We start from the raw sequence: 11,220 nt of genomic DNA, 5'->3' as shown, positions 1-11,220 counted from the left end.
GTGCACGCCCTGTGCAAGATTTGTGCATCCCCCCGGGAAGGTTTTGTGCCCTGTGCAAACTTGGTGATACCCATCCCGAGTGCATGATGCCCTGCCCTGTACAGACTTTGTGCCCCCTCCCCTCCCCAGTGCATGCTCTGTGTGCCAGCTGGGTGTCCTCCAGGTGCCTCCCCTGTGCAAAATGTGTGCAGCCCCCTAGATTAGGGGTTGAACTGCTGCAAAGTAGCTCTGTGAAGAAGGACCTGGGTGACCTGGTTAACCAGCAGCTGAACAGCAGTTGACCAGTGGTTGACTGATGGTTGACCAACAGCTGACCAGCAATTGACCAGTGGTTGACTGATGGTTGACCAGCAGTTGACCAGTAGTTGACTAATGGTTTACCAACAGCTGACCACCAATTGACCAGTGGTTGACTGATGGTTGGCCAGCAGTTGATCAGTAGTGGACTGATGGTTGACCAGCAATTGACCAGTGGGTGACTAATGGTTGACCAACAGCTGACCAGCAGTTGACCAGTGGTTAACTGATGGTTGACCAGCAGTTGACCAGTAGTTGACTGATGGTTGACCAGCAGTTGACCAGCAGTTGACACTGATGGTTGACCAGTAGTTGACCAGTGGTTGACTGATGGTTGACCAATGATTGACTAATGGTTGACCAACAGCTGACCACAACCCAGCAATGTGCTCCCATGGCCAAGAAGGCTGATGGTATCTATATGATGGTATATATATGGTTCATTACACATTTGTACAACACCCCCCCCCCCCCCAAGCATGCCCTGTGCAAAATGTTTGCATCCCCTATGTGCAAGCTCTGTACAAACTGTTCCTGCCTTGCAGCCCTCAGCTCTGTGCGCTTCTGGGTGTACCTTGGATTGCTCACACATTAGGAGGGGTCCCTTGGGTGCTGCACCATGCTAACCCCCCCGCCTTTTTGCCCACCCTTTGCAGGCCACCATGTTCCACTGCAGCGCACGGTGCTGTGAGGACAGAGCAGCCTCCATGCAGCAGGTGCAGCGTTGCATTGAGCGCTGCCATGCACCCCTGGCCCAGGCCCAGGCCATCGTCACCGGCGAGCTGGAACGCTTCCAGGTGAGGATATTTGGGGTTACATGAACACATCATGGGGGGTGACACCTCAGAAGGCCGTGCTGCTGTTCAGTGAGACCTGGGCAGGCTGAGAGCTGGGCAGAGAGGAACCTGATGAGGTTCTTATGAGCAAGTGTGGGGTCCTTCACCAGGGGAGGAACAACTGCATGCGTCAGTGCAGGCTGGGGGCTGAGCTGCTGGATGAGGAGAAGGAGAAGGCCTTCTCTGCAGAGAAGGACCTGGGGGTCCTGGTTGACCTACAGTTGAGTGGTTGACCAACAGCTGACCAGTAGTTGACCAACAGCTGACCAGTGATTGGCCAACTGTTGACCAGTAGTTGACCAGCAGTTGACCTGTAGTTGACCAGTGGCTGACCAATGATTGGCCAACTGTTGACCAGTGGTTGACCAGCAGTTGGCCAGTGGCTGACCACAGGCTGACCACGAGTCAGCAGTGCATCCTGGTGGCCAAGAAGACCAGTTGGACCTTGGGGTCCATTACAAAGAGTGTGGCCAGCAGGGCAAGGGAGGTGCTCCCACTCTGCCCTGAGGAGGCCACATCTGGAGCACTGGGTCCAGCTGTGGGCTCCTCAGATCCAGGCAGACAGGAAACTGCTGGAGAGCCATAGAGATGGTAGAGAGAGGAGCATCCCATGATGGGAAGAGGCTGAGAACCCCAAGGGCTGTTCAACTGTGGATGAGAAGGCTGAGAGGGGATCCGATCCACCATGTAAACACTGGGGGAACCCCAGAGCTCCCTTCCAACCCCTATATTTCTGTCATTCTTGTGACCTGTGCCCCTTTGTCCCCTTGCAGGACCGCCTGAGCCGCTGCACGCTGCACTGCTCTGACAGAGCCAAGGATGCCCTGGAGGCGGGCGGTGGGGAGACAAGGGCACGATCCCAGCTCGATGCCTGTGTGGCTGCCTGTGGGGACGAGCACCTGCGCCTGGTGCCCGGCATGGCAAAGAGGATGCGGGATGGGTTGGCAGCCCTACAGCACTAATGGGTGCTGTTGGGGTGGGGCTGGTGGTATTAAAGGCAAGGAGCTGCACTCGTGGTGCTGGAGGGGCGCTGGGGGAGTGGGGTGATGGCTGTGCAAAATGTAGGATGCAGGTGTGCAAGGTGTAGGGTAGTGGCAGTGCAGCGCATGGGGTGGGTGTGTGCAAGGTATGGGGTGATGGCTGTGCGGTGTGTGGGGATGAGCCGTGCAAATGTGCAATGTATAGAGAGGGTGCAGGTGTGCAAAGTGGGGGACGATGGCTGCGCAAGGTATGGCGTGCAGGTGTGCAAGCTATGGGGTGTGGGGCAAGCCATGCAAGCATGCAGTGTATGGGGTGAAGCTTTGGAAGAGATGGGATGATGGGTGTGCAGTGTGTGTGGATGTATGGGTGGATGGGGCACAGGTGTGCAAGGCATGGGGTGACACCTGTGCGATGTGTGCAGAGCGAGCCGTGCAAATGTTCAGTGCGTGGGGTGAGCTGTGCAAGTTTGCAAGTTGTGGTGGGCGAGCCATGCAGATGTGCAAGATGTGTGGCAGAGTGTGGGGTGCTGGGTGTAAGCGTGCAGTGAGCGGGGGGTGCTTCTGCAATAGGGTAGGGTGCAGGTATGCAAGGTGTGGGGCAGTGCTTCTGCAGGGCGTGGGGTATGGTGTTCAAGTGTGCAAAGCATGCAGGGTGCAGACGTGCAAGCTGTGAGCTGACTGCTGTGCAAGGTGTGCAGGGTGAACCATGCAGGCATGCAAAGTGCACAGTGAGCCATGCAGGACTTGCAGTGTGTGGGGCAGTGCCTTTGTGTGCATGCAAGGTGGGTGCAACCGGGGATTACTGCACAGACATGGGGTGATTCCTGTGGGTGCAACACAGTGGGTGTACAGCAGTATGCATGCAGTATAGTGGCCGTGCAATGGTGCATATGCAATACAGTGTGTGTGTAATGGCATGCATGCAGTGCAGTGCGTGTACAACAGTGTGCAATGAGGTGTAACAGGTGCAATGAGGCATATTATAGTGGACATGCAGTGTGGTGTGCATGTGGTGCAGTGTGTGTGCTGTAGTGAATGTGCACACAGTGCAGTGTGTGTGCTTTGCTGGGCATGCAATGCGGTGTGCATGCAGTGCAGTGCGTGTGCTGTGCTGGGTGTGCAATGCAGTGTGCATGCAGTGCAGTGTGTGTGTGCTGGGCATCCAGTGCAGTGCGCATGCAGCGCAATGTGGTGTGCATGCAGTGCAGTGTGTGTGCTGTGCTGGGCGTGCAATGCAGTGTGCATACAATGCGATGCGTGTGCTGGGCGTGCAGTGCGGTGTGCACGCAGTGCAGCCCATGCTGAGCAGCAGAGCTGCAGGTTCCCACGCACGTGCTGGATGGCGCCACTGCTTGTGCGCGAGCCGGGAATCTCTCCCAGCGCGCATGCGCACCCCCCCATCGAGAGCTCTTATTGGCTGCCGGCGAGGCGCGAGGGGTGGCGGGAAGAGGGGCGGGGCTTCCATTGGCTAAGCGGGCGACGTGATGACGTCAGAGCGCGGCGCGAGCGGCAGCGGCGCTGAGGAGACGCCATGAGCAAAGCGCATCCACCCGAGCTGAAGAAGTGAGAGGCGGGCCGCGGGGGGGCTGAGGGGGAGCAGCGGGGTCTGAGGTGGTCCCAGCGGCACGGGAGGGTCATGGGTCCGGGTCCGGGTCCGGGTCCGGTGAGGCTCTCAGCGATGGCGGCCCCGACCCCACACTGACGCGGCCTCCTCCTGTTCCGCTCTCGTTGCAGGTTCATGGACAAGAAGCTGTCACGTGAGTCGCACTGCCGTACCGGGGGGGGGGGGGGAAGGTGTTGCCCTCTGAGCTCCAGCTGCCCCCGCAGGCACGCAGCCCCGGGTCCCCTTCCTTCTGACGCTGCCCTTTGAGCTGATTCCCACCCCACCCCTTCCCCCCGCATTGGTTCGCAATGATCCCGTTTCTCGTAGTGAAGTTAAATGGCGGCCGCCACGTGCAGGGGATCCTGCGGGGCTTCGACCCCTTCATGAACCTGGTGATCGATGAGTGCGTGGAGATGGCGCCCGGCGGGCAGCAGAACAACATCGGCATGGTGGTGAGTGCTGGGGGAGCTGGGGGTTGTAGCATCACAGTATGGTTGGGTTGAGGGAGACCTTACAGCCCCCCAGTCCCACCTCCTGCCCTGGGCTGTGTGCCCCCCTCCAGCTCAGGCCTACCAGTGCCCATCCATGGCTTTGGACACCTCTAGGAATGGGGAACCCGAAGCTCCTTTGTTCCAGCACCTCACCACCCTCATGGTGAAGAATTTCCCCCTGACATCTAACCTAAATCTCCTGTCTTTTAGTTTAAGACCATTCCTCCTTGTCCCATCGCTATCTACTCATGTAAAAAGTCACTCTCTCTTCTGTTTATAAGCTCCCTTAAAGTACTGGAAGACCCCAGTGATGTGTGTTCATAGCTTTTGCTGAACAAGCCCAGCCCCCTCAGCCTGTCACAGCCTCACAGGAGATGTGCTCCAGCTCTTTGAGCATCCTCATGGCTTTCCTCTGAACCCTGTCTCACAGCCCCACATCCCTCCTGTGCTGAGGGCCACAGGCTTGGATGCAGGAGGACAAATCAGAGGGGGGGAAACCCCTCCCTGCCTGCTGCCACCCCTCTGTTGCTGCAGCCCAGGATGCTGTTGGCTGTGAGGTCACAAGCACGCGTTGCTGTCTTGTGTCAAGCTTCTCATCCACCTTTTCTGTCACCACCCTCCTGCAGGAGCCTTTTCCAGCAGGCTGACTGCTGCCACGAGCCCCTACAGTTCCGTGATTCGCTTCAGTTCTTGGAGCTGCGTGTGCTGTGCAGCTTTTCAGGAGGAAAAGATAGAGGGAAAGAGAACCTTCTGTGCTGTGGGTAACAGTGTGCTTCATCTCACCTCTTACTGCCAACTTCTCTTTGTAGGTAATACGAGGAAACAGCATCATCATGCTGGAAGCTTTGGAACGAGTATAGTGGCAGAGGAACCCCGTAGGGACCCGACCCTGTTGTGTTTTGTTTACTCACTCGAACCTAGTGAAGCAACCACAAGTGTAAGCTTATTTTTTTTGTTAAATAAATTTTGTACTGGTTGGTGTAACCCTGTGTAAGCTGTACTTGGTGTAACTGAGGCCTGGGGCAGTTAACTCTGTGAGTGCAGCAGTGGGGGGAGGACTTTCAGGCAGTTTCATTTCTTCCAGCAGATGTTCAGATGTTACTGCCTGTGTCTTTCCCCCCCCCATAAATAACAGGCTGTGACACTTCTATTTCTGGCATTGCTCTGTAAAGAGTGGAGGGGACTGAAATATCTCTCCAGCTAAAGTGTTTGCCTGCAAGCTCGTGGTGATCTTCACCTCTGTGCTGAGGCAAAAGTGTTTTTGGTTGTTCTGGTTGCCTCCAAGCAGCCCAGGGGGTGAAGCAGACAGAACAAAGCACTGACCCCAAGGCACCAGCAAGCTTCTAAGAGCTGAATCGTGTTCCAGCACGCGCAGACCAGCAGTGAGGTTGCTAATCTCACTGCAAGTCCTGCAGTTTAGCTTTAATCAAGCGTGTTCATCTTTCCCAGCACAACAAGTGTGAGGCAGTGCCTAGTGGAGGCTTGTTAGTGAGAATTTGAGCTAAGCAAGCACATCTTGCTGGTACAGGAGAGCTCTGTTGATGGAGGACCGAGCAGCAGCTCTGAGAGACAGCACCAAAACAGCACCACGCGAGTGACACAGGCACCAGTTCAAGGCAACGCCTCTGGCTTATATTCAAACCAGTGCATTACTTCTGTTTGTAATGGCAACATCCTATTTACTGCATAGTTAGACGTGGGTGAGGTTCAGCAATATTAGATCCAGTCATGGGACAGAAGAGTTTATCTGCTACAAACTACTGCTGCCCTGCTGTCGTTTTTAGGTCATCCAAGCAGCTGACGCTTCCAAAACTTGATGGAAGAGAAGTACAGGCTCTGTGTGTTTTGCCTGTTTTCCACTTGTTTTGGCAACTCCTGCACAGGTCTGCTTCTGTTCTTCTCTCTCCTCCTTCCCCCAGCTGCAGAACTTGTTCTGAATGAAAGTAAAGAACGTGTTCACCATTTCCCCTGCACCAGTCCCACCCCAAGGGCTCCTCAATACACCCTTTTAAAAAAGCGGAGGCAGAGAGATTTAATGCTAAGAAGCTGGCTTATTTCCCCCCCTGATGGAGAGATATCCAGAGAGGCAAAGCGACATGCACAGGTCTAAGGGAACAACGCTCAGTTAATCACAGTGATGCAGATCCTGGGCTCGGTAGGATCTGAAGGACACTTTGGGGTCAATATGGCATGTAAAACACCTTGGTTATCTTACAGAGGGACAGATTGAAGGCTTTGCTTTAGGGAGGGCCAGCCCACTTGGGGAACTGCCCCCCACTTTGTGACAGCAGTTCAAGTCAGCTTGTGTCTGGAGCTGGCTGGATGTTTCCTCCTCCTCCGATGCTAAGTGAGAAGTTAGAATAAAATCACACCATCCCAGCTCCTCCTTTATTCCTTTTAGTTGCGACTACACACCTTCAGCACACGACCTGTATCTCTGGGGGCCGTGGTGGCACTCAGCTCAAAGCTCTGTTTTCAGTTTCTCATACAAATCTTCCTGGTCGATCTTGTCTGCGTTGCCGTACCAGCGGTGGTAGGCGAGCAGCGCGGCGTTTTTGGCTGCAATGGAGCTCATCTCCATGGCACTCGCAGCCCACTCGATGCCATTCAGGTAGTAGATGTTGTCATGGAGGATGATAGGTGGGAATTTATTTGGGGGGCTGTAGTGGGGGTACGCCAGCCACTTCTTCACCTTGACGGAGTCGTAGGAGGAGAAAAGCAAGTTCATCTGCTCTTTTGTGAGCTCTTCCTTTGAGAATATCTTCCAGACTGCTGACTGCAAGGGTGGCTTTTCTTCGCTGCCTCTGTTTTCCACAGGAGATACGATCCCCACGCTGTTGATGAACAGTTTGGGATTTTCTGTAGTGAAAATGGCACCCAGATGAAAGGCGGATGGGTCCCGGTAACCAAAGAAGGAGGCGTTTAAGCGGCCGTGCACAAACGTGGCCACGGTCTGTTGGTAAGGACTGGAGAACTCTGGGACCGGAGGGCTGAAGTTCTTGAAGGTGATGTTGGCTATTTTGCGGTTCAGAGGAGCAGCAATGACAACGATGTCATAGATGTCCCCTGTCTGTCCTGACGGCGTGTCGTAGGTGACGTGGTAGAGGTGAACTGGGTCCCCTGGGGAAGACAGGAGGGGTGAAGAGCTCAGTGATGCTGTTCCACCTCAGCTGTACTTCTGACAAACATGTTTTGATTGCCATCACAGGCTGCCCAGAGAGGCTGTGATGCCCCGTCCATCCCTGGAGGTGTTCAAGGCCAGGTTGGATGGGGCCTTGGGCAGCCTGGTTTAGCATTAAACGTGGAGGTTGGTGGCCCTGCATGAGGCAGGGGGGTTGGAGATTCATGATCCTTGAGGTCCCTTCCAACCCTGGCCGTTCTGTGATTCTGTGATTATGCCTTGCTGTGAACCAAGGCTTGTTTGAGCAGTATAAGATTAGCTGATGGCAGGGCCGTGATCTGAGGCTTTAAACAGGGCACAGTTTTCATTGTAAAAGACCAAAGAAAGCCCAGGCTGTTGCTTTGGTCTGCCAGGAGCAAAGGTCAGCGTGTAGCTGCCAGAGCTGGCTATTCCCCCCCCCCACCAAAGGGAAAGCAAACGGGACCCACCTGTGGATCTCTTCCTGATTTTGGGCTCTATAGACACAACTGTACCAGCGATAACATCTGCTTTCGAGGCGTAAATAAGACCAGTGCAGACAAGTTTGTTTCCCCCTTTCACTGACCAAAGGCTTGATCCTGCCCCTGCCAGAGACACGGCACCTACAAGGAAACCACAATCATTAGCACTGCTTGTTCAGCACCGTTTTGTAGGGGACCACTCAAAACATCACGTGGAAAATGAAAGGAGAAAACATCCCAACGGGACACAGAGCTTGAATGAGGACAAGGGCTAAGTAGGTCATGTTAGCAAGCAATTGCTCGCTTGCCAGAGTAACCCAGTAACCCAGCAAGGGAGGGTGCTGCTTAACAGTAGGAGGAATTGTTCCACAGCAGGAATAAATAGGTTGCTGCCAGCATCTGCCCAGCCCAGGGACAGGAATCCCAAAGCACATGGCATCACCTGAAGCACACCAAGATGCTCACCTACAAAACCATTGATGTTGACACCTTGCCCGTAATCGACCCTCATGGCCGGACAGACCATCTCATTTATGAACTTCTGGGAAAAGCTGGCTTTCTGCATGGCTTCATCGATGGTTTGGTTAAACATCTGGGTGAAGTCGTTCCCTCCAAGGGCGTGGAAGAGGCGCTCGTAAGTGCTGAAGGTGTAGTCGTGTGTCTGGTAGCGATAGATCCTTTAACCAGAGACAAGGAAATGCATCTAACAGCTGCACCACGTGTGGGTTACCCAAGGCATCTTATCTTGGGAAGGGAACGGAAGTTCAGTTGCTGCTGATTATCTCTGTGGCCCTTGGAAGCTGAGGAGAACTTCGCGTGCCTTCTGGCGTAGGACTCCCAAGAGCCTCACGGTGTTTGGTTGGAGCAGCAGCGCTCCTCCTTCCAGCCTAAATTCCAAGGGCCTAAAATGATCATCTGCTCACCTTTCCTGATAAAAGCACTTTGTGCAGTTACAAATCCAAGGATCTCTAGCACCCAGGTGCTAAAGTCCAATGGACACTGCAATCTCTAACCCGCCACTAGCACACTGCCTCTTTTAGTGTCCCTAACAAGGTGACAGCACCAATCTTGACCTTTTTCCTTAGGAAAGGGTTGGCAGCAGTGGACAACCAGAGAATTGTTCTTCAGTTGGGTGATTTCACCAGTTTTTGCAGCTCAGCAGCAGGTAAAACAGAATGGCAGACTCGTGCCAACCTTCTCATTCACCTTTCCCATCAGCCATCCCCCTCCACGACCTCCCCTAACATTTCTGCCACTCGTAAACACGGCTGAGCAGCTGCCTTACCGCATGAACTTGTCCAAGATGTCCTCCACCCACATGTTCATCCGCAGGGGGCTGAACCCATAGTGCCACAGCAGCTTGAGGATGTTGATGATGTACCAGCTGCTCTCCTCGAAGACGAACTCCTCTCCGTTATAGATGCCCATGAGGTTGCCAGGGACAGGGAGAGCAGGGAGGCCTGGAGGAAAGGGTGAACAAAGGTGATTTAATGAGAGGTGAGTCACAGAGCCATTGAATATCCCTGCAGGCTGCAGTGATACCTCCCTTCAGTCTCTTCTCTGGGCTGAGCAAACCAAGAGACTCCAGCTGCTCATACATTTCCCCTCTAGATTCTTCACCATCTCTGCAGCCCTCCTTTGGACACTCTCTGACAGTTTTATGTCCATTCTGTACTGCGGTGCCCAAAACTGCAGACAGTGCTCAAGGTGAGGCCTTACCAGTGAGGTGTAGAGCAGAACAATCCCTTCCCTCAACCCGCCAGCAATGCTGTTTGATGCACCCCAGGGTACATCTGGCCTTTCTGGCTGCCTGAGCACACTCATGACTCATGTTCAGCTTGCTGTAGGATGAGAATCATTAAGCTTAGAAAAGGCCATTAAGACCATCTGGTCCAACCATGGCTCTTCACTCTGCCCATTCCTCCTCCTCCAGTCTGTACATACACCCAGGGCTGCTCTGTTCCCAGAATCAGCACTTGCTCTTGTTATACTTCACGTGGGTGAAGGTCTGCCCAGCCCTCTGATTTGCCCAGGCCTCTCCACTCTTGATGAAGGCAATTCCTTCTCCCAGTTCAGTATCGTCAGCCAACTCACTCGAGACACCTTCCAGTCCCACATCCACACCACTGAATTACAGAACAAGAATCATCCACATCACAAGGATCACAGAACATCCCCAGTTGGAAGGGACCCATAAGGATCATTGATCCCAACTCCTATAGGGAACTGGTCCCAAAATGGAGAACCCTGCTAGCCACCAGCCTGATGGAACCCCACTGCCCAAAACCCTTTGGGCCCAACCATCAGCCAACTGCTCACCCATAGCAGTAACATGATAAGAGGTAATGACCTTAAGTTGCACCAGGGAAGGTTCGGGTTGGATATTAGGAGCAATTTATGCCCAGGAAGGTGTTTGCAGTGGGGATCACCGTCCCTGGAGGTGTTTAATGGTAAGTGTTGTATGGAGGAACACGGACAGAGGGCACGGTGGGATGGGCTGGGCTTTGAGGTCTTTCCCAACTGAATGATTCTAAGTGAGAAACAGTGTGGAAAGCTTTGCTTAAATGCAAACAGATAGCAGAGCATGGCTTCTTTCACTCCATCAGATGGTTGACCTTGACATAAAAGGACACCGAAGGAGCCTTCTCCTCCTGAACTGCGACCAACAAGCACAGAAGCCAGCTGCAGCACTTCGACTTTCAGCGGCCCTCGACCCACTGCAGCGTCTCAACATCAGAGGGCACAACGAGGGCTGTCAGCAACCAACGAGACCTCGGGATCTGACACAGCGCCAGGCCATGATCTGAGATGACTTCGGCCGTGCGCGGCTATGGGGCGGAGACGTGGGGTGGGATGCGGAGCCTTCACCCCATAGCAGAGGGGCAGCCCCCCGCCGTGCACTGGCTGCAGGATACTCACCCAGTTCCTTGGCGAAGTGCTTCATGTGCAGGTTGAGGGGGTGCAGCACGGATCCCCCCGCCTCGTAGCTCGCCCCTTCCATCTCCACCGTGGCCAAGCGGCCGCCCACCTCCCCCCGCTCCAGCAACTCGATCCGCACGCTCCTCCCGAACTTCTGCCGCAGGAAATAAGCGGCCGCCGTCCCCCCGATGCCGCCGCCGATCACGGCTGTGAGAGCGGAGCACAGCGTTAGAATTAAAGAGTGAACCTCCCCTCCCGCCAACCCGCAGCGGTCCCTCCGTACCGATCTTCCCCGGGGCAGCGCGCTGCTCCCCGCGGCCCGGGACCGGCGGGCAGAGAACGGCGAGGAGCAGGAGGAGCAGGAGGCGGCGGGGCGGCATGGCGCTGCTCTGTTGAGCCGTGCTGTGCAGGGCCGGGCCTCATGCCCGCCCCTTGGCCGCTCAGAGGCGGAGCGGACGTGAGGATTTAAAGCA

At 54.8% G+C, this 11,220-nt stretch overlaps 3 protein-coding genes across 4 annotated transcripts; 2 read left to right on the top strand and 1 right to left on the bottom strand.

The window, feature by feature from the left end:
• Positions 1-949: 949 nt before the first annotated feature.
• FAM136A (family with sequence similarity 136 member A) lies at positions 950-2,143 on the top strand. Its single transcript, XM_042890919.1, has 2 exons — positions 950-1,094; positions 1,907-2,143. Exons 1-2 carry the CDS (start codon positions 960-962, stop codon positions 2,093-2,095), a joined length of 324 nt encoding a protein of 107 aa, XP_042746853.1. The 5' UTR covers positions 950-959; the 3' UTR covers positions 2,096-2,143.
• A 1,442-nt stretch (positions 2,144-3,585) lies between these two features.
• Positions 3,586-5,191, top strand: SNRPG (small nuclear ribonucleoprotein polypeptide G). The gene is made up of 4 exons (XM_042890924.1): positions 3,586-3,676; positions 3,848-3,870; positions 4,044-4,168; positions 5,017-5,191. Exons 1-4 carry the CDS (start codon positions 3,645-3,647, stop codon positions 5,065-5,067), a joined length of 231 nt encoding a protein of 76 aa, XP_042746858.1. The 5' UTR covers positions 3,586-3,644; the 3' UTR covers positions 5,068-5,191.
• Positions 5,192-5,813: 622 nt separating this feature from the next.
• On the bottom strand, positions 5,814-11,142 carry PCYOX1 (prenylcysteine oxidase 1). Of its 2 annotated transcripts, XM_042890923.1 has the most exons (7): positions 11,031-11,142; positions 10,748-10,954; positions 9,114-9,288; positions 8,294-8,505; positions 7,817-7,969; positions 6,623-7,327; positions 5,814-6,140 (listed from the first exon to the last, which is right to left on the bottom strand). In XM_042890923.1, the coding sequence occupies exons 1-6, from the start codon at positions 11,125-11,127 to the stop codon at positions 6,669-6,671; spliced, it is 1,503 nt and encodes a 500-aa protein (XP_042746857.1). In that variant the 5' UTR covers positions 11,128-11,142; the 3' UTR covers positions 5,814-6,140; positions 6,623-6,668. The 2 variants fall into 2 exon arrangements, with proteins under 2 accessions (XP_042746857.1, XP_042746856.1); XM_042890922.1 differs by lacking the exon at positions 5,814-6,140 and having other exon boundaries at positions 6,224-7,327.
• Positions 11,143-11,220: the final 78 nt, after the last annotated feature.

Source organism: Lagopus leucura, unplaced genomic scaffold, assembly GCF_019238085.1.
Source record: "Lagopus leucura isolate 7727_CA_CO unplaced genomic scaffold, USGS_WTPT01 146-1_obj-0_obj, whole genome shotgun sequence".
In the NCBI taxonomy this organism is placed as follows: domain Eukaryota; kingdom Metazoa; phylum Chordata; class Aves; order Galliformes; family Phasianidae; genus Lagopus; species Lagopus leucura.
Note: the sequence above shows the minus strand (reverse complement) of the source record. Positions and strands in the feature narration are given on the sequence as shown.